The sequence below is a fragment of the Rhineura floridana genome, chromosome 1, assembly GCF_030035675.1.
Source record: "Rhineura floridana isolate rRhiFlo1 chromosome 1, rRhiFlo1.hap2, whole genome shotgun sequence".
Classification (NCBI taxonomy): Eukaryota; Metazoa; Chordata; class Lepidosauria; order Squamata; family Rhineuridae; genus Rhineura; species Rhineura floridana.
The window spans coordinates 170,241,526-170,267,069 of NC_084480.1; the positions used below are offsets into that span (position 1 = coordinate 170,241,526).

At 44.0% G+C, this 25,544-nt stretch overlaps 1 protein-coding gene across 1 annotated transcript in view; it reads right to left on the reverse strand.

Annotated features, from left to right (window-relative positions):
• PACS2 (phosphofurin acidic cluster sorting protein 2) overlaps nt 1-25,544 on the reverse strand; it is a 219,935-nt gene that overhangs the window by 13,433 nt on the left and 180,958 nt on the right. The window contains 2 exon segments of the mRNA XM_061585566.1: nt 1,586-1,721; nt 8,046-8,079. Of these exon segments, the coding sequence (XP_061441550.1) occupies nt 1,586-1,721; nt 8,046-8,079 (170 nt within the window).

The window sequence follows — 25,544 nt, forward strand, 5'->3', positions numbered from 1 at the left end:
CCACCTCTTCCTCTGACAGTTTCAAGGGTTCTTCAGCAGGTTTCCCACCAGAGGGCTCCTCCAGCACTTACTCCAGGAGACCCTGCCTGCTCCCCAAGGGCCTTATCCGGTGGAGTGTCTGGTTCATCCTCTGAGGATTCCGTGTCTGGCACCGGGTCAAGCTATGCATGACAGCTCCCGCCATTGCATCCATACAGCTCTGATCTTGTCACTGCCCGATCCCACTCCAGTCCTATCCAGGTAAGCTGCAGCAATGCCACTGTCAGGAAGGGGCTTCTATGGCACCACCCCACCACCCTGGCCAGTAGAACTAATTTTTTGTCATAAATATCTTCCTTAAAAAATCCAACTTATTTTCTATTCATAGGTATCTTACAAATAATTCCAAATATACTCTTGCTACAACACATTTTTTAAAAATGAGTTGCTACTTTGAAAATATCAGCACCATGGTGCCTGCTACCTCCTTTCAATAATGAGTTCAGAATGTGTGGGCCTGTCAGAAAAGAAGTCTAGTTATCACAGAGGCCTTACATTCATTACTATTTTACTGTACTGATGGAGTCTGCCAAGGATTGATATTGGGACCTGTGCTTTTTAACTTGTTCAAAAATGATCTAGAGTTAGGGGTGAGTACTGAAGTGACTAGGTTTGCTGATGATACTAAATTGTTCAGGGTCATTAAAACAAAAAGGGATAGTAAAAAGCTCCAAAAGGGCCTCTCCAACCTGACTGAATGGGCAGCAAAATGACATGATAGAAGTGTATAAAATTATGCACGGCAAGGAGAAAGTGGAGAGAGAAAAGTTTTTCTTCCTTCTTCATAACACTGGAACTCAGAGACATCCAACGAAGCTGAATACTGGAAGACTCAGGACAGATAAAAGTACTTCTGCACACAGCACATAGTTAAACTATGGAATTTACTCCCACAAGAGGCAGTGATGGCCACCAACCTGGATGGTTTTAAAAGAGGATTAGACAAATTCATGGAGGATATCGCTGTCAATGGCTACTAGCCATGATGGCTATATAGCCCTGCCTCCATAGTTGGAGGCAGCATGCTTCTGAACACTAGTTACTGGAAACCACAGGAGAGGAGAGTGCTCGGGTCCTGCTTGTGGGCTTCCTATTGGCCACTGGTTGACCACTGTCAGAACAGGATGCTGGACTAGTCAGGCCACTGGCCTGCTCTAACAGGCTCTTACAGTCCTAATGGCTACATTGGGAAAATTTAGTAATGTCCTAAACAAAAGGCAAAGCAGCACAGAGGTAGAACCTGTCAGGAATCCTTGCTGAAGTTAACATCTGAACATTGCCTGAAAAAGGAGTCATAACCTTCAGAAAAATAAAGAACACGCTGTAATGAAAGAGAATGTGGGCAAATGATAAGGATAAACTGATTACTCAGGGTCCTGATATAAAAAGGTGTTCATCATAATTTTATTTATATGCCACTTTACACAAGCACACACCACGCTCAAAGCAGCTTACAGAAAGGCAACAGAACAGCAGTACATTAGGAGCAAGGTGCTACTTCTGTATTTCATAATGCAAGTCAGAGAACAGGCGAGGAGTGCTTTACCTGGAGGAAGCAAAGCTGCCTGTGACGGATGGCGAGGAAGGTGGGGTAGGAGAAGATTCCTTCACAGCAGGAGACGTAGAAGGCGGGGTAGAGGAAAGGACAATTGAACTACAGGGAGCAGCATCATCCGAGTCACCTTCAAAAAAAAGGATTCAAATGGTTGGTCTACAGACAACAAAGATCATTTTAAGCACCATCAATTCAGGTTTGGCATAATTTATCTCAAGGGCTGCTACTTTAAATTTTAAAAATGTATCTTTTAAGAGTGGGGATTGCTTCCTGTGGATTAGACAAAGTTAATGTGATGTCATCTGCAAAGACACGTTTCTAATACAGGTGATATCCAGTGTTCTGCGAGTGAAATTCTCCTTCCTCACCTTCCCCCGCAGCTCCCCTCAAATGTACTCCAGAAGGTACCTCAACTCTCCAGAGCAGATTTGGGGGGCACATGGAAGGCTGCAGGGCAAAGGAGAGGAAGTATACCAACACAAAATCCATATTTCTTCTGGCTACCCTTTTTAGATCTTTATTTCATTTTCTTCTATATTCTTTCCCATCTACCTTCTGACTCTTCAAGAAAAGATACTCCAAAATATTTCGATTAACTCCAATATATTTTGGTTAATTTCTTCCTCTAATTGGCTTCTACCAATTGTTCATAATTTTGTTTTAACACACATTTCCATTTTTGCTTTGTTATTTTAATATATTGGAAATATGTTTTTTCTTGCATTTGTTCACTCACCTGTGTGTAAAACTTTATATAATTATTTAATCTTGATATCAATCCATATTTTTGTTTTTTCCATATAATATTCTCAAGCTAGCCTCTTGGATTAAAATTCTCATCTTTAATCACAGAAGTAATTGGTGAAATATTTGGTTCTAGTTTTATGTTTATTCCATATTCCTAAACATGTATTACATAGTAATCTTCATTATAGTAGGTGGGACAGACACATTTCTAGGTTGGGCATTGGGGGGGAGGTACATAGTGCCAGCCAATTCCCCCCATGCCCTGGTGGAGAGGATGTGAGGGTTCCCCTTAAGGTGCTGTTTAAACACAGAGGCAAAGCCCTAATAGTATCCTCACATTTGGAAGCCTCCAGTCTTTTACCTGAGATTTTGAGGTACTCAGGCTTGCACAGCAGTATCTCACTATGACAGATTGTGCTTAAAGGCAGGAAATAATAATGATGATATTATATGATTTGACACGCACAACTAGGTAAAAGACCAAAATCACCATTCCCAAGCCAAGGGTCAGAAAAGAGGCAAGAACCTTCTCATCTTTCCCCTACTGATAGACAGCAACATTAACTACAGCATGAATTCAGCTGAGTATAAGTTAACCACTGATATTACCTATGTAGTAATGTGTTACTAGTTGCTGCTATGTAAGCTCACAGTAATTAAGCTATCTGGTAATGTTTTCAGTAAGGCGTACATGGCTTTGGAGGGGGAAAGACAAGAGTTAGAAGTCCTAGAGTCCATAAAATACATACATCTGTGGCCTTGTTAAATACAATTTATTATGAATTTAGCAATAAAAGAGACATTTGGTCTTACAGTGAAATCGGTCTTCTCTGTGCATTTCAAAAGATATCAGGTGGGTAGCTAGCTCCATCTAGTGGTTAAAGGCAAAAGAGCACTGCTGAACTTTTATTGCAGGTACTTCCTGGTCTGTGCCTGTTCTTGCCTCCGTTCTCAATGACAAGCCAATAAACAAGTAAGACAGGATGGAAATCACAAGACGAGAGTAATTCACTTTCTGCCAAAGGCCTATTTGTATTCATAATGGCAGCCCAGCCCTCCTAGGGAGTGGCCCTGATATCATATTTTAACATGCACAGAGAAGACCGATTTCACAGTAAGACCAAATGCCTCTTCTCCTGTGCATGTAAAAGATAACATCAGATGAGACATACCAAAGCTTATACATGTAGGGTGGGAATATTGCTGGGCTGCAAATACTAGTGGTCTGAGAGGACGTGCTGTAGCACTCTCCTTCCAAAAGCTGCCTCAGCTGATGCGTAGGCATCTATCTTGTAATGTTTAATGAAAGTATTAGGAGTGGCCCATGTGGCTGCCTACACATCTCTATCAGAGGAGCATTGCAAGAAAATGCTGCTGACGTGGCCGCCGCTCTCATGGAGTGAGCCACTATTCCAGCTGGACGGGCCAGTCTTAGCGAGGCATATGCCAAAGAAATACATGCTTTGATCCACCTAGCTAGTGTAGAAGTGGAAACTTTATTCCCCAGAGACGCTGGGTGAAAGGATACAAACAAATTATCTGTTTTTTGAATTGCCTTTGTCTTAGAAATGTACACCTTAAGGGCTCTCCTCATGTCAAGTGAATGCCAAGCCTTCTCTGTGGGGTGAACAGGATTAGGACAGAAGGATGACAGTACCAGTTCTTGTTGGCAATGGAAGGTAGACAGAACTTTGGAACAAAAGGAGGGAACCATGCATAGGACTACTATATCCTTATGGAACTCACAAAAACTCTTATGCAGATAGGGCATTCAGCTCAGACACTCTACAAGCCGAAGTGATGGCCACAAGAAACATGACCTTAAAGGATAGAAGATGGAGAGAAACTTGACTTAAAGGTTCAAATTTTGTGCAGGTCCCAGGTCGGGTAGTGATGAACCGTAGGTGGCGCTGATATAGTTGCTCCCCTGAGAAAATATTTGATGAAAGGATGAGATCTGAGTGGGCTGTCCAGAGATCTGGAGAGTATCAACGATAGTGCAGAAGCCTGGCGCCTCAGGGTGTTTGGTCTGAGACCCAATGATAAGCCATCTTGTAAGAAAGATAGTATCTCGCTGATACCTGCTTTCCTTGTGGGAATTCCTTTTCTCTGCAACCATGCTGAGAAGGTCTTCCATGTGCCCATATTCTGAAGGTGGATGGGTGTCTAGATGCCATCATGGTTTCCAGTACTTGGGGAGGGATGCCTGTCTTTAAGAGTCACTTCCTCTCAAACTCCATACATGAAGCACCAACCACCCCGGGTCTGGATGAAGAAGCTGTCCTTGAGAGAGCAAGTCTTCCCTTAATGGAATTTGCCAGAAAGGTTCTACCGACAGGTTGAGGAGATCCGGGAACCAAGGTCTCCTTGGCCACCAGGGGGCTATTAGTAGAACTGTTGCCCTTTCAGCAGGGATCTTCTGGATTACCCAGGGAATGATTGGCAGTGGTGGAAAGGTGTACAATCGGCCTGGAGGCCACAGGGATGTCAAGGCATCTACCCCTTCCGCTGGCTCCGCATACCTGGAGAAGAATCGCATTACCTGTCGGTTGCGACTGGTGGCAAACAGATCCATTTGTACTCTGCCGAAGAGTGTCACTATCTGTTGAAAAGTCCTCAGGTGAAGCTTCCATTCTCCCTGATTCAGTTTCTCCAGACTGAGCCAGTCTGCCTGAATGTTGTCCTCCCCCTTGAGGTATTCTGCTGAAATTGAGTCCACATTCTTCTCCGCCCACTGGAAGAGGAGAGAGGCTTCTTTCTGGAGATGGCGGGCACATGTGCACTCTTGATGGTTTAAATAAGATTTGGCTGACACATTGTCTGTTCTGACAAGTACTGCCCCCAACCATCTGAATTCTGCGAAGTGTCTGAGGGCCAGATGGATAGCTTGAAGTTCCAGGAGACTGATCGGTAGCCTGGATTCCTGTGACGTTCATGTGCCGTGAACCAATGGCCATCACAGATGGCTCCCCAGTCTGTTAGGCTGGCATTCGATGTGATCAAGGTCAGAGGGGGATCCTGGAATGGTACTCTTCTCAACAGGTTGGGTTTGTGAGCCCACCATAGCAGCGACTGAAGAACCATTGGTGACAGTGCCACTCTGCAGTGGCGTCTGGATGCTAAATCGCTTTAGAAGGGTAGAAGTGCGCACTGGAGTGCACGAGAGTGATGGCGCGCTCAAGGCATAGTTTGGAAGGTGGAAACCATCAACCCTAGAAGTGCTGCCAATTGCATAAGATCTGCTGAATCAGAAGACAGGACCTTTGACACTGCCATGTGTATCTTGTTTACTCTTTCTTGGGGCAACCTTAACATTCCCTTCTGCAAGTCTATGGTAGCTCCCAGATGTATTATACATCAAGATGGAAATAGCTGACTTTTGCTCTTGTTGATCAGGAAGCCGTGGTCCTTCAGGCAGGCCAAGGTGACATGGAGGTCCTCCCAGGCCTTGTGCGATGATGGAGAGCGAATTAGGAAGTCATCCAAGTAGGGGAAGACATGAACTCCGAGTCCTGCGATGCGCCACCAAGGCAACCATGATTTTTGTGAACACCCTGGGAGCGGACGACAGGCCAAATGGCATAGACCTGTATTGAAAGTGATCTTGCCCCACCACTAATCTGAGGTAGAGTCTGTGTGGCGGAAAGATAGGAACATGGAGGTATGCTTCCTTGAGATTGATTGAAGAGATCTTCTGTATCTTTAAAAGTTGTGCAGGCGGAAGGGAGAACCCCACCTTGTGGTTTTTCTCATCACAGTGTTGTAAGAACACCTGCACTTGGCTGACTTTCTCTTCTTCTAAAGATTCAGGATCAGTCTCAGGCCATGAACCTGGCAACCCTAATATCAGTATACCTCTATATTAGTACATTTCTGTATCAATACATTTCTATATCTTATCCAGAAAGGAATAGAAATGTCTCACCCTGTGTGGGAGGCAGACCTCGGCAGCACCAGCTGTGTCTTCAACCAGGCTAACAAGCACTGGTAGCTTGCTGTGCAAATTTCCCTTCTTTTATAGGATTTATTATAAGTGACCCTAACTTTGATTGTCAGGGACAGCAGGAAAGAACCAACTAACTAAACCGAATAACTAGTCCATTAAATCAACTAACTAGTCTAGCTAAACCAGTTTAGCTTCACCCAGCTGTGGCTGGCCTTGTTCCCAGTTGTCTTATCTATTGTTTACATTTATACTTGGCAGACCACCTGGAACTCAACCTTCAGGCCAAGGATCAGAGGGGGGAGAGATGCTCAAGGTTTGTCTAGGTCAATTAACCCTCAACTGAATTTTAATGGTTTACATGATACATGATATATATATTTACCTGTACTAAAGAGGTCTCACAGTGGTAAAATACATAAAAATAACGTGGGAAGCCCATGACACACTGCTGAAGTTGTACATCCTCAGCTGCAGGATGACTAACTCTAGTCCTGAAATCTACACATATGCCCCTCTCCAGGCTACTGATTCTGCTTTGCCTTGCATTCCTGCCTTCCTGGGACTACTAACCTCCCCCTTGCTTAGATCTTCACTTATCTGTGGTGGTGGGCATCACCGTGAACCAAGATACTGGTACCCCTTGTAGATAAAATTTAGCCCAGATCTATCTCCCCTTATTTCTATTATAAAACAAACAAATAAAACAAGTGCACTGAGATGGTGCTTTAGGAGATAACTTGCATTACAATACATTACAATACAATTACAATAGCATTACAAGCTATTGGATTTACAGGTACATAATGCTGCAGCATTTGTTGAAAGTATTATAGAGAAAATGCACAGGCATTTTGACATTAGTACAAAAATGTGGTCACTTTAGATGATTAACAGAAGTTGAAAACTTGGTTATGACCCCAACTTTCAAGGGACTAATAAGACAATGGTATAAACGTGTTGATAAGAAAGCTGTAAAACTGAGATATGTATATAAATGAGAGGCTGATATGGGAGATTCAGTATCACAAAATGACTAGGGCTGGGTTTGGAAAAATGTTCAAAATCTTACTAATACTGTGCTGAGATAGTGTTTTAATTTTACAGTTCAGTTGGTATTTTGCGTCTCTCAGTTGGAGGGATATTTATATAGTTAGCAATATAAATACACACTCCAACTCTTTCTTGGAGGTGTCACTCACCACCAGGAGAGTTGCTATATATGCTCTGGGTATGCCTTATACTATCCAAATTTAAGAAAGCCCTATTAGAAGAGATTAGGAATAGAACAGGACATATGTTTTCCTGTAGAAATTCTTTTAAAATGAAGATCTTGAGTTAATTCCATTAGTTGTATTCAACTAAATCCTACTCAGAGTAGACCCCATGTTTGTTGATAGTGGCTAGAATTTGCATTGTCACTGCTTGGAAATACTCTGATTCTTAATCTTTGACACACTGGTACTCTTGAATTTGGATATTCACTTTAATGATTAAGCTTACATCTCACAGAACATCAAAAGAAGGAATAACTTCAAACAATTTTATTGAATTATGGAGTTTATTAATCACTGCAATATTTAATTTTTGGATGAGTGCAATATTACTTTTCTCTCTTTTGTAAAGGATATATAGATGTTTTTCCTATATTTTGGTAATATATTGTATTATTAAATACAATTAAAAAACAAACAATACATCTGGGCTTCAATGCCCATGCCATTCATGAGAAATTATAACATTGTTGAAATATTTTATTACCTGAAGTTGCAGAGGACTGATCAACTATTACCACCTGAAGAGAGAAAAAGAGTTTACATAGAATACTAGCTCTGCCACAAATGTTGAATCCGGTATCAGTTTCTTCATCCACTGAAAAGCCACATATATTTTTGGCTGGTTTTTGTAAAGGGGGCTCAAAAGAGAAATGTTGAGGAGACCAGACTAACATTCCCCATTTTGTTGCTTGTACTGAAGCTAAAGTATAGTGCAGTAAGTGGAAGCAACAGTCCTGAAGTACCCAAGCATATACTGCAATTTCTCTCAATAGAATATGAGACTTAAATATGCACTCTTAAAATTTGTTGAAATTTGTGCCACTGCTGCAGATTGTGGAAATAACAACTGCAAACAGGCATAAATAATCTGGAAGTGTGAAAGATAGGGAATTTGGGGGTGTTTACCATACTCTCTGAAAAAACATACTTTCCACATTGAAAACATTTGAAGGTGAACATTTATCAAAGGGTTAATAGCAGCCATGGGGAATAGCAGCCAACTCACTAAACCTGTCCCCTAAATGTAGAATCACCAACTGACAACAGATCTGCTTATTTCTTATCAGTCAATAATCTCATTTTACTAAAGTTGACTGCCAACCATTCTTTGGTTACTATTTTGACCCTGAAGGACTAATATGGACTAAATAAAAGGGCAAGGGTGACAAACACTGAACAAGTTCCATTGATCTTAATGAGATTTATTTCTGAGTAGGCATGTCTAGGATTGCATTGGCAAGCCTGGCAAGACACCCACCCCGGCTTCCCTGCCTCTCTGCAGCATATGGAAATGTAGAAAAAAGAGAGGAAGATGAAAAAGAGAGCAAGCAAGAGAAGAACTTCTTTTGCTGCTTTCACACTTCCCTTACTCACCCCTCCCTTCAAGAGAATGGCTTAGGAAGACGGGACATGCCTTTCTAACTCCCAACACTCTCCCCTTGTATTTTCTGAATGTACTACTTGGCCACTACCACTGTGCTGTGACTGGGGTACGTGGGTTGTGGGACAATGCTTGATAGCAGTGGCAAAGCCAGTGAAAGCTGTATCGAGAAAGTTTGCACCCTTAGTGTGGCTATCAGCATCCAGTGAGAGTGCAAGACAAGGAAAACAGCATGTGGTGTGGTGTCAGCATGATGTAGACGTGCCTCTGAGAAGGAAGGAATGCAGGGCTTCTTCCCCATCCCCCAGTTGGCATTTAGCAGCATTGGCCAGAAACTGATTTCAGAATCTGAACAGGCACGGAGTCATGTTTAAGAAGGAATACAGACAGATGTATTGGCCCACAAAAATATTCAAATTGAATTGGGTTTTAGGCTGTCTATCCCTTCTTTGGGGAAATATTTTTATCATAAGTTGCAGAGGAAAGGTTCAGTTTGACATGACTGCCTTAGAAAAAGTCTCATTTAGTAATCTTGTGTCTGTCTACTTAGATGTAAGTCACACTGAGTTCACTGGGACTTACTCCCAGGGAAGTGTGTATAGGAGTGCAGCCTTAGAGGACTGTGGATAAACAATATTTCACTGAAGGGCCGCATAGTCCAAACTATGATCGGAGCTGGAGTGTGTTTGATTCAATACATCTTCTGTGCACCTCGATCAACCTGCCTTACATCAGTTTGGTGCCATCACCCCCTTTTATGTCTTTAAATTTCAAGAAGCACCACAATTAAAAGAAACTCCAACAGCAAGTTTAGCCATCTGATATTTATAGATAAATAAAAATGTTAGAAGAAAACAATTATGGAGCAGAATCACTTTTCAATAGGCAAGGGCAACATTTCATTATATAGTTTTCTTGAAGGAGAGGATTTATGAGTTGGATGAATGTCTTTAAACTGATTGGTATGCAAATATTTCTCTGCCATTGCTCAGAACCAGGATTCTGTAAGAATGAAAATAATTTGAATCTGAAGACTAGAACCACAGTGTCTGACAATTGTGATGTGTGGCAAATAGATCCACTGCTACTGTGCCGAACAGCTCCTGCAGACGGTGAAACACAATAGTTGCCAGCGGCCACTCTCCAGATTGCACCCTCTGTCGACTCAACTAATTGGCCTGGATGTTCAGGTTGCCTCTTATGTGTTCTGCTCATAACGACTCCAAATTTCTTTCTGCCCAATTTAGGAGCAGTGTTGCTTCCTTTTGAAGGCTCTTTGAGCGAGTTCCCCCTTGTCTGATCAATGTGCCCACACTGTGGTGTTGTTGGTGCGTAGAAGAACATATCTGATGGGAAACACCTGGGCAAATAACTCAGAGGTAGGTTGAACCAGAATGAAACCAGACTGCTGGCACTTAAAATTAAAAAGGTAGCAGAGCAGCTTTTAAACTGACTGAGGGGGGAAACCCGACAGGAGCTGAGAAAGGTCCGGTTCGGAATAAACCTCCCCCCTGGGATAAAAACCAAAGAAATGATGAAATTTTAAAAGGGGTAGGCCTAGAAGTAGGCATTGTGAGAGCAGGGGCACAGGATATAAATTCAGAAGAGCAAAATTACCACAGGCCTAACCACAAGTGCCAAAGACACTTGAAGAGAGACACTGCTTACAAGTGCCTGTACGCTAATGCTAGGAGCCTGCGAACCAAGATGGGAGAACTGGAGTGCTTGGTCTTAGAGAAGAGCATTGATATAGTGAGCATAACGGAGACCTGGTGGAATGGAGAAAACCAGTGGGATACGGTTATCCCTGGATATAAACTATATCGGAAGGACAGGGAAGGACGTATTGGTGGCGGAGTCGCTCTATACGTGAAAGAAGGCATTGAATCCAGCAAGCTCGAAACCCCAAAAGAGGCAGACTCCTCCACAGAATCGTTGTGGGTGGTGATACCGTGCCCCAGGAGGGACTTAATACTGGGAACGATCTATCGTCCCCCTGATCAAAATGCTCAGGGAGACCTTGAGATGAGATATGAAATTGAGGAAGCATCCAAACTAGGAAATGTGGTAGTAATGGGTGACTTCAACTACCCGGACATAGACTGGCTGCATATGTGTTCCAGTCATGACAAAGAAGTAAAGTTTCTAGATATTCTAAATGACTATTCCCTAGATCAGTTGGTCATGGAACCGACCAGAGGGACGGCAACCCTGGACTTAATCCTCAGTGGGGACCGGGACCTGGTGCGACATGTAAGTGTTGTTGAACCGATTGGGAGCAGTGACCACAGTGCTATTAAATTAAACATACATGTAACTGGCCAATTGCCAAGAAAATCCAACACGTTCACATTTGACTTCAAAAGAGGAAACTTCACAAAAATGAGGAGATTGGTAAAAAGAAAGCTGAAAAACAAAGTCCAGAGGGTCACATCACTCGAAAATGCTTGGAAGTTGTTTAAAAACACTATATTAGAAGCTCAACTGGAGTGCATACTGCAGATCAGAAAAGGTACCGCCAGGGCCAAGAAGATGCCAGCATGGTTAACGAGCAAAGTCAAGGAAGCTCTTAGAGGCAAAAAGTCTTCCTTCAGAAAATGGAAGTCTTGTCCGAATGAAGAAAATAAAAAAGAACACAAACTCTGGCAAAATAAATGCAAGAAGACAATAAGGGATGCTAAAAAAGAATTTGAGGAGCACATTGCTAAGAACATAAAAACCAACAACAAAAAATTCTATAAATACATTCAAAGCAGGAGACCATCTAGGGAGACAATTGGACCCTTGGATGATAAGGGAGTCAAAGGTGTACTAAAGAACGATAAGGAGATTGCAGAGAAGCTAAATAAATTCTTTGCATCTGTCTTCACAGTGGAAGATATAGGGGCAGATCCCTGAACCTGAACTAACATTTGCAGGAAGGGATTCTGAGGAACTAAGACAAATAGTGGTAACGAGAGAGGAAGTTCTAAGCTTAATGGACAATATAAAAACTGACAAATCACCGGGCCCGGATGGCATCCACCCGAGAGTTCTCAAAGAACTCAAAGGTGAAATTGCTGATCTGCTAACTAAAATATGTAACTTGTCCCTCGGGTCCTCCTCCGTGCCTGAGGACTGGAAAGTGGCAAATGTAACACCAATCTTCAAAAAGGGATCCAGAGGGGATCCCGGAAATTACAGGCCAGTTAGCTTAACTTCTGTCCCTGGAAAACTGGTAGAAAGTATTATTAAAGCTAGATTAACTAAGCACATACAAGAACAAGCCTTGCTGAAGCAGAGCCAGCATGGCTTCTGCAAGGGAAAGTCCTGTCTCAGTAACCTATTAGAATTCTTTGAGAGTGTCAACAAGCATATAGATAGAGGTGATCCAGTGGACATAGTGTACTTAGACTTTCAAAAAGCGTTTGACAAGGTACCTCACCAAAGGCTTCTGAGGAAGCTTAGCAGTCATGGAATAAGAGGAGAGGTCCTCTTGTGGATAAGGAATTGGTTAAGAAGCAGAAAGCAGAGAGTAGGAATAAACGGACAGTTCTCCCAATGGAGGGCTGTAGAAAGTGGAGTCCCTCAAGGATCGGTATTGGGACCTGTACTTTTCAACTTGTTCATTAATGACCTAGAATTAGGAGTGAGCAGTGAAGTGGCCAAGTTTGATGACGACACTAAATTGTTCAGGGTTGTTAAAACAAAAAGGGATTGCGAAGAGCTCCAAAAAGACCTCTCCAAACTGAGTGAATGGGCGGAAAAATGGCAAATGCAATTCAATATAAACAAGTGTAAAATTATGCATATTGGAGCAAACAATCTTAATTTCACATATACGCTCATGGGGTCTGAACTGGCGGTGACCGACCAGGAGAGAGACCTCGGGGTTGTAGTGGACAGCACGATGGAAATGTCGACCCAGTGTGCGGCAGCTGTGAAAAAGGCAAATTCCATGCTAGCAATAATTAGGAAAGGTATTGAAAATAAAACAGCCGATATCATAATGCCGTTGTATAAATCTATGGTGCGGCCGCATTTGGAATACTGTGTACAGTTCTGGTCGCCTCATCTCAAAAAGGATATTCTAGAGTTGGAAAAGGTTCAGAAGAGGGCAACCAGAATGATCAAGGGGATGGAGCGACTCCCTTACGAGGAAAGGTTGCAGCATTTGGGGCTTTTTAGTTTAGAGAAAAGGTGGGTCAGAGGAGACATGATAGAAGTGTATAAAATTATGCATGGCATTGAGAAAGTGGATAGAGAAAAGTTCTTCTCCCTCTCTCATAATACTAGAACTTGTGGACATTCAAAGAAGCTGAATGTTGGAAGATTCAGGACAGACAAAAGGAAGTACTTCTTTACTCAGCGCATAGTTAAACTATGGAATTTGCTCCCACAAGATGCAGTAATGGCCACCAGCTTGGATGGCTTTAAAAGAAGATTAGACAAATTCATGGAGGACAGGGCTATCAATGGCTACTAGCCGTGATGGCTGTGCTGTGCCACCCTAGTCAGAGGCAGCATGCTTCTGAAAACCAGTTGCCGGAAGCCTCAGGAGGGGAGAGTGTTCTTGCACTCGGGTCCTGCTTGCGGGCTTCCCCCAGGCACCTGGTTGGCCACTGTGAGAACAGGATGCTGGACTAGATGGGCCACTGGCCTGATCCAGCAGGCTCTTCTTATGTTCTTATGTTCTTAAGCTGCCCTCAGCTCCAACCAATTCACACTGTGTCATAGTTCTTCTCCCTTCCACAATGCTTGACTGTATCTACCCTAACAATGTGCTCCCTATCCTGTCAAACTTGCATCCATGGTGACCACTATTCTCTGTGGCCCTATTATGGGAACTCCCTTGGTTAAATTCCTCTCCTGACACCACCATTGCAATGCAAAATGCACAACTGGTGGCAGTCTCACAATCAGAGGTCTCCTCAAGGCTATTGCCTTCTGGTAAGGAAGAAGTAACCACTGCAGATGGCTAGTGTGGTGTTGCACCCACTGATTCAGCTGAATGGTAGAAACTATCAGACCTTGTGTTCCTGCTGGATACATCAAACCTACAGAAGAAACTTGAAGAAGTGGAAGCACTGTTTGCCAAATCTTGCACACCCTGTCTGAAGATAAACCCCCTGGTTGGTGTTCAAAAGCACTCCCAGGTGAACTATTGACTATGTTGGATGCAGACTGCTTTTCTTGTAGTTCACAATGAATCCAGCATGTTCTAGGGTTACTAGGGTTTGCTGAATGTCTGCGGTTGCTGTTCATGCAGTTTGAAACCTGATGAGAAGTCGGCGAGGTAAGGATATACATGAAGACCCTGGAGTGAAAGATAGGCCACCAGGTTCACCATGACATTTGTAAATATCCAGGAAGCTGAGGCAAGTCCGAAGGGCATTACCCAGTACTGGAAGTGGTTGTTATTGTATTGGTGGTTGTAAAGAAACATCTGTGATGAGGATGGACAGGAATGTGGAGATACACTTCCTTCAGATCTATCAATGCTAGCCAGTCTCCTACCTGAAGAGCCTGCCCAATTGATAATGTCTCCATCTTGAACTTTCGGTAATGTACAAATTGATTTAGGAACTTGAGGTCTAGCACTACCCTCCATTTTCCATTTTTCTTGGGAATCATAAGGAACACTGAGTAGACACCTGAGAAGAAGCTCTCTGGAGGCATAAACTCTATGGCTGCTATCTGTAGCAAGTAAGTGATTTCGTTCTGCGCTATCAACATTTTCTCCACTACTGTGAAAACTGAAGAAGGAATGTAACATTGAGGGGGAGAGATTTGAACTCCACCTTCAACCCATGCTTTACCAAGTTGATAATCCACTTGTCAGTGGTCGGGGATTGCCATCTTTGATTAAAATTCTGGAGGCAGCTCCCTACTGGAGCCATTTTGGCATTGGAACTGAGTGCTGCATGTTCCTTTGCCCTGGTTACCTGCACTGTTTTTGTTGTGGTTGCTTCCTTGACCAGCCCCTTGATATCTTGGCCCAGACCATGAAAAGTTTCCTGACCTTGGACCTCTTCCTTTTCCCTGGTATCTGAAGGAATGAAAGGACTGCTGATACAATGACAAACGGCGGCCAGCACTTCTGTCTTCTTTCCATGTGGTGAACAACAAGTAATTACACTTCACTTTGGGGTCTGCTAAAACCTTTTTTAATGCTTCCTCACTAAACAGTGTGCCACCTACATACGATGCTGTAGCCAAATTCAGTCTTGAAGACTGATCCATAGCCATAGGGAGCACCAAGCTGCTATTGCTGCTGCTATAGACTTGGCTGCAAACTGAGTGTATCCAAATTCGCAACTGCTACAAAAGCTGCAGCTCTTGAAATCTTTAAGGGCATCTTCCACCATCTCTCCTGTGATACAAGAGATGCCCTTGCAAACAAGCTGCACATGCTGACTGAATTGACAGTGCTGCTGCATCATGTACCTTGTGCAAAATGTAGTCTGTGTAGCTTGTCTGTGGTTTCCCTGGGCTGAGCATCCCTTTCGGGATCATTACCTTGGTCACCACGGAGGTGATGGGTGTGTCGATAGCAGGTGGTCTAAACTGATCCATGAACTCTGGCTCTAGTAATACTTATTCACCAGCATCATCAGACTTTTGGACTGGAGTGAGATATTCCAATCTGAATTGTTACCTTCTTAAAAGGAGCTGGAACAGATATTACCTTGTCATTAAATGTTGGTGCCTTCAGCACTTGAGCACTCTTTGAAGACATGGGAACAGGCTCAGATGGCTTATCATTGAGCTCCAAAGCTGGTAACGCCTTGCACAGAAGAATGAAATGCTCATCTTTGAAAAATCTGTAAGATGCCTTCTTTTCAACCTCAACACCATCACTCCATTCCCCTTCCTCCAAGTCTGTATTTACAGGGTTTTCAGACAAAGCTGCCTGTAGCTCAGCTTGTGGGGATAACATGTCAGTAAATGCCCTATCCCTGGGTAAAGAATGTGGGTCTGGCAATACTGCTCTCTCATCTTTCCAGTTTATTTATTATTTTATTTATTTATTAAATTTATATACCGCCCGACTAGCAATAGCTCTCTGGGCGGTGAACATAAAACAGCATAAAAATACAATAAATAACAAAACAATACTAAAATACAAGCAACAATCCAACACAATAAACATTTTTAAAATTAAATCAGTGTAATTTAAAATGCTTCAGAGAATAGGAAGGTTTTGACCTGGCGCCGGAAGGAGAGCAGAGTCGGCGCCAGGCGTACTTCCTCAAGGAGACTGTTCCATAGTTCGGGGGCCACCACTGAGAAGACCCTAGATCTTGTCATCACCCTCCGGGCCTCCCTGTGAGTTGGAACCCGGAGGAGGGCCTTCATAGCAGAACGTAGTGCACGGGCCGGTTCATATCGGAAGAGGCGTTCCGCAAGGTATCATGGTCCCGCACCGTATAAGGCTTTATAGGTTAATACCAACACTTTGAATCTAGCCCGGAAACATATTGGCAACCAGTGCAAGCTGGCCAGAACAGGTGTTATATGCTCGGACCGCTTGGTCCTTGTCAGCAATCTGGCCGCCGCATTTTGCACTAGTTGTAGCTTCCGAACTGTCTTCAAAGGTAGCCCTACGTAAAGCGCATTACAGTAATCCAAACGTGAGGTTACCAGAGCATGTACCACTGATGTAAGGTCCTCTTTACTCAAATAGGGACGTAGCTGGGCTACCAACCGAAGTTGGTAAAACGCATTCCTAACCACCGAGGCTACTTGAGCCTCAAGTGAGAGGGAAGAGTCTAAAAAGACTCCCAGACTACGAACCCGGTCCTTTAGGGGGAGTGTAACCCCGTCCAGGACAGGGTATATATCCACCATCCGATCAGAGAACCCGTCCACCAACAGCATCTCAGTCTTGTCTGGATTGAGCTTCAGTTTGTTAACTCTCATCCAGTCCATTGTCGAGGCCAGGCAACGGTTCAGCAAATCGACAGCCTCACCTGAAGAAGATGAAAAGGAGAAGTAGAGCTGCGTGTCATCAGCATACTGATGACAACGCACTCCAAAACTCCTGATGACCTCTCCCAACGGCTTCATGTAGATATTAAAAAGCAGGGGGGACAAAACTGACCCCTGCGGGACCCCATATTGGAGAGCCCGCGGTGTCGAGCAATGTTCCCCAAGCACTACCTTCTGGAGACAACCCGCCAAGTAGGAGCGGAACCACTGCCAAGCAGTACCTCCAACTCCCAACTCCGCGAGCCTCTCCAGAAGGATACCATGGTCGATGGTATCAAAAGCCGCTGAGAGATCAAGGAGAATCAACAGAGTTACACTCCCTCTGTCTCTTTCCCGACATAGGTCATCGTACAGGGCGACCAAGGCTGTCTCAGTGCCAAAACCGGGCCTAAAACCCGATTGAAATGGATCTAGATAATCAGTTTCATCCAATAGCGCCTGCAGCTGGCCAGCAACCACCCGTTCCAAGACCTTGCCCAGGAATGGAACATTCGCCACTGGCCTGTAGCTGTTAAAATTGTCTGGGTCCAAGGAAGGCTTTTTCAGGAGTGGTCTCACCACTGCCTCTTTCAGACAGCCCGGGACCACTCCCTCTCGTAAAGAGGCATTTATCACTTCCTTGGCCCAGCTACCTGTTCCATTCCTACTAGTTTTTATCAGCCAGGAGGGGCAAGGATCCAGTACCGAAGTGGTTGCACGTACCTGTCCAAGCACCTTGTCCACGTCCTCGAGTTGAACCAACTGAAGCTCATCCAACAAAACAGGACAAGACTGTGCTCCGGACATCTCACTAGGATCTACTGCTATAACTTGAGAGTCTAGGTCCCGGCGGATACATGAGATCTTATTCTGGAAGTGATCGGCAAACTGATTACAGCGGGCCTCCGATGATTCCACCGTGTCCGGAGGGTTTGAATGGAGAAGCCCCCGGACAACTCGAAAGAGCTCCGCTGGGCGGCAAAGAGATGATTTAATAGTGGCAGCAAAATGATGTTTTTTAGCTGCCTTCACTGCTCCTACATAGAGCTTAGTCGAAGCACTAACCAGCGCATAATTGTATCCGTCGGGAGTTCGTCTCCATTTCCGCTCAAGCCTCCTCCTATCTTGCTTCATCGCTCTCAGCTCCGGAGTATACCATGGAGCTGTATGAGCTCTACACAGGAGAGGGCGTGCAGGAGCGATCGTGTTTACAGCCCGGGTCATCTCCGTATTCCACAGAGCGACCAGGGCTTCAGCAGGAGCGCCAGTCCTATCAGCCGGAAAATCCCCCAGAGCCCTTTGAAAACCTTCAGGATCCATTAGTCTCCGGGGGCGGACCATTTTAATAAGTCCCCCACCCTTGCAGAGGGAAGAGGTTACTGAAAGTCTAAACTTCAGCAAGCAGTGGTCTGTCCATGACAAAGGGAGTGTTGTAAAACTCCCCACATCCAGATCACTTTCCCCATGCTCAGTAGCAAAAACAAGGTCTAGAGTGTGCCCCGATACATGTGTTGGACCACTAACATATTGAGACAGCCCCATGGCTGTCATGGAAGCCATGAAGTCCTGAGCCGCGCCAGACAAAGTGGTCTCGGCATGAATGTTGAAATCCCCCAGTACTATTAGTCTGGGGGACCTCAACAATATATCCGAGACCACTTCCGCCAGCTCAGTTAGGGAAGCCATTGGGCAGCAAGGTGGGCGGTACACCAAAAGGATTCCCAGCCTGTCCCTCTGGCCCAACACAAGGTGTAAACACTCCAGGCCAGTAACTGAATGAACATGGTGCTTGGTGAGTGAGATGGAACTCTTATAGACGACAGCGACCCCACCTCCCCGACCCTCAGATCTACCATGATGCTGGACCAGGTACCCCGGTGGGCAGAGCTGAGAGAGACCAACTCCTCCCTGCTCACCCACCCAGGTCTCGGTTATACATGCCAGATCGGCTGCCTCATCCACAATCAAATCGTGGACGAGGGAGGTTTTATTATATACCGATCTGGCATTTAATAACAGCAACTGGAGATCTGAGAGTTGGCTGATAGGACTACCAACGACCTTGCGGGTGTGGGAAGGACCGGAACAAGGCACAGCCACAACATGTCTGGACCGCGTTCCCCTTACCTGGCACATCCTTCTCACAGCGCCATACCTTCCTTTGCCCGTCACTACGGCAATTGGGGCCCCCTCAAGTCTCCCCATATCTGATATCTCCATATCTGATATCTCCATATCTGATATGGTTTTGCCCTAATCAAAGGACATTTTTTTCACCAAATACTTTGTTTTTGTGTTGATTTCGATGGTCCTACTGACTGCTGTGTAGTCTGAGTGATGTGCCTACCGCTAGCATGAGCCTTTACGTTTTGAATTGTTTCTGACTGCAACATATTTCTGTGACCACTAGATGTTGCTATTGCCTTTTCCTGAGCATCCGTTGCAACTCTAATCTGTTGGGCTATATTGCCTATCAGGGCTTCCCTTATTTGCTGTAGCATTCCTTAAGATAATTGAGTGGGCTGTGCACTGCGCTCATTCTGCATCTTTTCAACCTGCACGCAATCCCAGCCACCAAGCCACCCCCACTGACATGTATACTGCGTAAGTGATTAGGGGATGGTTGGAAACCCACAAAGCCCTTGCTTGAAGAGGACATTGCACCATAGCTCCTGCCCTGTACTTGCAGTTGCTGAGGCCGGGAGACACCTTCCTCCTCAGACAAGAGCTCTGCTGAGCACCTGTTATCAGCACTTAAAAGTTGTGCAGCTTAAAAGTGGCTCTCCCATGTAGCGTGCCTTCCTGCCTCCTAATAACTGGGCTGGACTTGCGGCCTCTGCTGGAAACTGCTTCTCCATTGCATTCACAGTGGTTGCTTCTGGAGTCATTATGTTCTGATGGTCTGCAGTCATTGTGGCCATTTTGTTCACCTCTCCCCCATCACCTGCCTCAGTGAGCAATATCCGAGCAGATCTTGCTGGGTCTAACAATGCCTGACACTGCAGCGCAGCAGCCCTTTTTGTTATTTTCCCCATCAAATTCTTTGTGTGCTTTACACTGTCCACAGTAACAGGATGTGAGGAAAGGAGAGACTGTGGGGTGAGCAAGAGATGTAGGATAGTCAACCAATAACACAGAGGGTATGACAGGTGAAAGGCACAAGGGAGGTTTTTTTAAAAAAATAAAATCAAAGCTCACGCACACCACACATAACTCAGAAGGACAGACACACACCAATGAAGAAATGAAGACACACAAGCCTTATGGTGAGAAATAGCAGATAGTGGTGAAATACATCTGCTCAGTTGCCGGGACAGGAAACGGACTGAGGTGGAGAGGGTGTCCAACGGAAAAGATCAGTCTGCATTCCTGCCTCTCGCCATGAGAGGGCAACATAATCCCACCATGACATGTGTTCAACACCTCTGGAGAAGAAGGGAGGATATCTGTGTACTATCTCATAACAATTTTATTTATTTATTTATTTATTACATTTATATTCTGCCCCATAGCCGAAGCTCTCTGGGTGGTTTACAGTTTAGATTTGTACACTGACAATCTTAAGAACTCAATGAACTGTACAGCTTGACGCAGTGTCTATGAGATTAGAGTTGATGGATATTGTTTTCTCCAGATAAAACAAGATGCAAAATATTGGTGATCATATTGCTAAATATGCAGCTACTTTTCTAGGAATTTGACAGTTTTGCTAAGGGTAAAGGGTCCAATTCACTACTCAAAGGTAATGAAAAACAACCACTTCTTTGCCTGAAGCCAACTATGGATGAATACAAATGACCAGCTTACTAGACAGTTAATGTGCTGGAAGCCAAACCATTTTATAAGGCTTTCAGCCTTTAGCAGACAGAATCTGTGGCAAGAAAAAAATCTCACCACACTTTCCTTAATACAGGCAAGAAAATCCATGCTGGAAAACCTTACCAGTTGGTGAACTAGCTGTCTGTATTTGACCTTTGAATGTCTCTCTGCCAAGGTTGCAGGAGTGCCTGAATCCAATGATAATGGGCAATTTACACAACAATTTGGCACAGCAAAATTTGGATTGTTGCACTTGCAAAAAGTCAGAAATCTGAGCTCATCAGAAGCACAGGTGGCAGGCAAACCAGAGTTGATTTAGTAAATCCCTCTTAACATGGGTTCAAGTGGGAAACTGTTATAACAGTAAACACCTCAAATCACTGTGATCACAACTATCTGAATTGTTTCTTAGTGCTTTTATGCATCTATGCAGGGCTGCCCTTGAAGGCAACTCAAGAGCTGCAGCTAATGCAAAATGCTTCTGCTAGTCATCCTATAAGTATGAAGCTTTTACCTCAGAAGCTTGAAGGCGTTCCCAAAGGAGGTGCAAAACTGCTCCTCTCATATCTTTCTGAAAAAGGCATAAGTAGTTTTTATTCTGAGGCATTCAGCTGTTGTAGTTGTTTTTGTTTTCTGTTTGTCCAGATTTTGGCTGAGTTTTAAATATGGTTTCAAACAGTGTTCAAATTATGGAAGAAAAGGTAGGAAATTCTTAATGAAATTGACAAATCTCACCGCCTGCCTGACCCACACCAATTTAGCCCCTTTGACTGGTCCTCATAAGCTTCACTCCTTGCTTAACAATGCTGAAATGGGAGAGCAATCCTATGTAAGTTTATTTATTTATTTTATTTTTTATTTTATTTTATTACATTTTTAGACCGCCCTATAGCAATAAGCTCCCAGGGCGGTGAACAGCATTATAAAACAGATTAAAATACATGCGGATGTAAATACAATACAGTACACAATAAAACAATTAAAATTTCCAAATTTAAATTCAATTTAAAAAATTTTTAAATTTTTAAATTTTTTTAAAATGCCTGGGCAAAGAGGTAGGTCTTTACCTGGCGCCGAAAAGATAACAGAGAAGGCGCCAGGCGTATCTCATCAGGGAGGGCGTTCCATAGTTCGGGGGCCACCACCGAGAAGGCCCTAGCTCTAATTGTCGTTCTCCGTGCCTCCTTATGCGTTGGGACACGGAGAAGGGCCTTCGACATCAAGCGCAGCGACCGGGTAGGTACATAGCGGGAGAGGAGTTCCGCCAGGTATTGCTGTCCGATGCCGTTAAGGGCTTTATAGGTAAGAACCAACACTTTGAATCTGGCCCGGAAACATATTGGTAGCCAGTGCAGCTGGGCCAGAACAGGTGTTATATGATCAAATTTTTTAGTCCCAGTAAGGACTCTGGCCGCAGCATTCTGCACCAGCTGAAGTTTCCGAACCGTCTTCAGAGGTAACCCTACGTAGAGTGCATAACAGTAGTCCAATCTAGAGGTTACCAGAGCATGGATAACTGTGGCGAGGTTCTCCCTCTCCAGATAGGGTCGTAGTTGGGCTACCAGCCGAAGCTGGTAGAACGCATTCCGTGCCACCGAGGCTACCTGAGCCTCCAGTGACAGGAGCGGATCTAATAAGACCCCCAAACTATGGACCTGCTCCTTTAGGGGGAGTGTAACCCCATCTAGGGCAGGTCGGACATCATCCATCTGGGCAGAGAGCCCCCCCACCAACAGCATCTCAGTCTTGTCAGGATTGAGTCTCAGTTTGTTAGCTCTCATCCAGTCCATTATCGCGGCCAGGCAGCGGTTTAGTACATTAACAGCCTCACCTGAGGAAGATGAGAAGGAGAAGTAGAGCTGCGTATCATCAGCATATTGCTGGAAACGCACTCCAAATCTCCTAATGACCTCACCCAGCGGCTTCATATAGATATTAAAGAGCATGGGGGACAGAACTGAACCCTGTGGGACCCCATATTGGAGTATCCAGGGGTTTGAGTAATGCTCCCCAAGCACCAACTTCTGGAGACGATTCTCGAGGTAGGAGCACAGCCACTGCCAAGCAGTGCCTCCAACTCCTAAGTCCGCAAGACGTCCCAGAAGGATAACATGGTCGATGGTATCAAAAGCCGCTGAGAGATTACTTGGAAGTAAATCCTGCTGTTCATTTCAGCTTATTCCCTTGTAAGTGTGGTTAGGGTTGCAGTCTAAGTTCCATATATGTTTAACATTTTTGTATTTTGCTGACTGTAAGCCACTTTAAAAGCAATTGAGTACTGGGAGAGCTGCTTATAAAGCTGTAATAATTCATAATAATAATAAAAAATCTAGATAATCTTTTTTCTCTCCCATCAACAACTAGTGTATGTTTGGCATGATTATGAACATGAGAAACGGCATTTGTCTGGCCCTCTTGTTGATGGTCTTCCACTGACAAGCAAAAATATTTTCATTTAAACGTGTTTGGGCTACTGAGCTGATTAGTTTTCTTTTGCTCAGCTGCTCTGTGTTTTAATCTGTATTGCTAAACTGCTTGTTTTTAACTAGCTGCTGTTTTTATCTGCTCTTATCTGTTTTTATTGTGGATTTTATTGTTGGACAGTTTTTATGGAAAGATAGGGAAAAAATGTAACAAATAAATATAATTAAAATCTATGTTCTCATACACATTTTTTTTGGTTTCTTGACAAAACCAACCAACCAACCACAAACACTGTTTGTGAGAACTGGAGTACAGAAAGGGAAACACTGCTCAGTGCTAGCTTACCCAGGGAAGGAGGATCAACTTAGATATGGGATGGTTGACATAGGATGGGAGTGATGCCCACTTTATTATTCTTTCTCTAATCAAACTTCCCTTGACCAGCGAAATCTCTCCACCAGTTTGTTTCCTTCTGGGGCAAAATACCATTCACAGGACTCTCATGTTGTTCTGGTCTGGGACCTGCTACCCTCTTAATCCCAGAAGAGAATTTTCAGGAATTTTTACATTTCTTTCATGTCCTCATTCTGAAACTTCACCTAATTGTGAGAGTGCAACTAACATAGGTTTCTAAAACAGAAGTTTTGTCCCTGCTCCATTGGGACCTCCAAATCAGAGATATAGAAGCCAGCCCTCCTCTGTGTGTGAGTTCTGGTGGTCATCTGAGTTTGATTTCCCCAATCTTCTCCTACTCATACTGCTGCTGGAAGTCAACAGTGTGTTCACTTTGCAGCCAGGGTTCTTTCCTGACCTTGCTCCAGGCATAAGATCAGAGCTTGGAAAAGTTACTTTTTTAAACTACAAGTCCCATCAGCCCCAGCCACCATGTCCACTGGACTGGACTGATGGGAGTTATAGTTCAAAAAAGTAACTTTTCCAAGCTCTGCATAAGATATGTTTTATAACAGTTAGTGAGTCTGTTCTACTTGGCTGGAAAGTTTCCTCAGCCAGTGCAGATAGACTATGGGCTGAAGGAGGGATGACATTAATTGTGAGAGTGCAATTAACATGCATGTTTTTGTAATGGACATAGCAGCTGCAGAAGAGGCAGTTTAACCTTTTACCCCTACCACGATCCCTACAAAAATCACCCCCAGAGCTGCAATTTGCATCAAGAAGGAAACCTCTACTTGTAGCTTTCTACCTGGTACAAATAAGAAGCTGGGGAGGAGAGGGCAGAAATCAAAACCATGCCAGGGAGAAAGAGTTAAACTCCCCTCCCAATCCCCAAAATCCTGATGCTGCTCCCCACCCCACACGAGTGCTATTTATATGTATGTTACAAAAAGCTACATATTATGTGCATTCACACAATTAACATCACATCCAGTTTGGTCCAGTTAAGACAGCTTGGACTCTTGGGGTGTTGTAGTAGACTGACTGGTAGGAGCAAGTATCTGACCAGACCGATTCAGGTAGCTAGAGAGAGATCCTGTCTGAGGATGTAACATGGAAGAGATCTAAAGAGCGCCTGAGTAAATGAAACAGTGCAAAAGTAGAGCTCAGGCTGCCTCAGCCAGACATATAGCCAGAGAGAAAGAGATGGTGATGTCCACACACATGTGCTCTTTAATAGAGGCTGGGGAAGGGAAAATCATCATGTCCCTTCAGGAAACTTTCTGAAACAATACTTAAGAGGGCCATTGCATAAGGTACGGGTAGGTGCCGCCATGCCATGATCCCTGCATAATTCAATCACTGGCTTTAATGTTATTTTATCTTCCTTTGTGAATCACCTAGAGCTGTGAGAAAACAGCATAACATGTTGATTAAAAAACTAAAACAATATAAAATAGCCCCAAGGACCAGTTTGGATCATGAAAATAAATGTCACAGATACTGCTTTAAAGTTATCAACCATCTGGGCTGCAACAATGGTGAAAGAATTAGTTAAAGTCATTGGCACATATCTATTCAGGTGGCAGTGAAGCCGACCACCAATGTAGAGCAGGTTGTGCAAACATTTAGGATTTCTAAGATGCCTATAAGGCAGGAAAAAGTGATGAAGGAGTAAAGGAAAAGAATGCCTTTCTCTAGCAGTTACACCAGCACCAAGCTATATTTCATTGCCTAAATGCAATTTCACAACAATCATCCATATGAATTTGGCCTTAAAAGCACCACAGGTTATATTATGTGTCTGGCAATTGGGAGTGGCAGAGTGGCTAGCTGCAGGTTGTCCGCCAGAAAGAGTGGTCAACTGCATATGGGTACAAGCATCACACAACCTACAGTTCTAATGTAAACTAGAGATCTGGAAAATCCTGGCTATAAAGAGGCCTTCAGACTAATAAAATCCCTACTGTTTTGGTATAACTGCAAATGGACCAGACATGCAGAAAAAGCCCT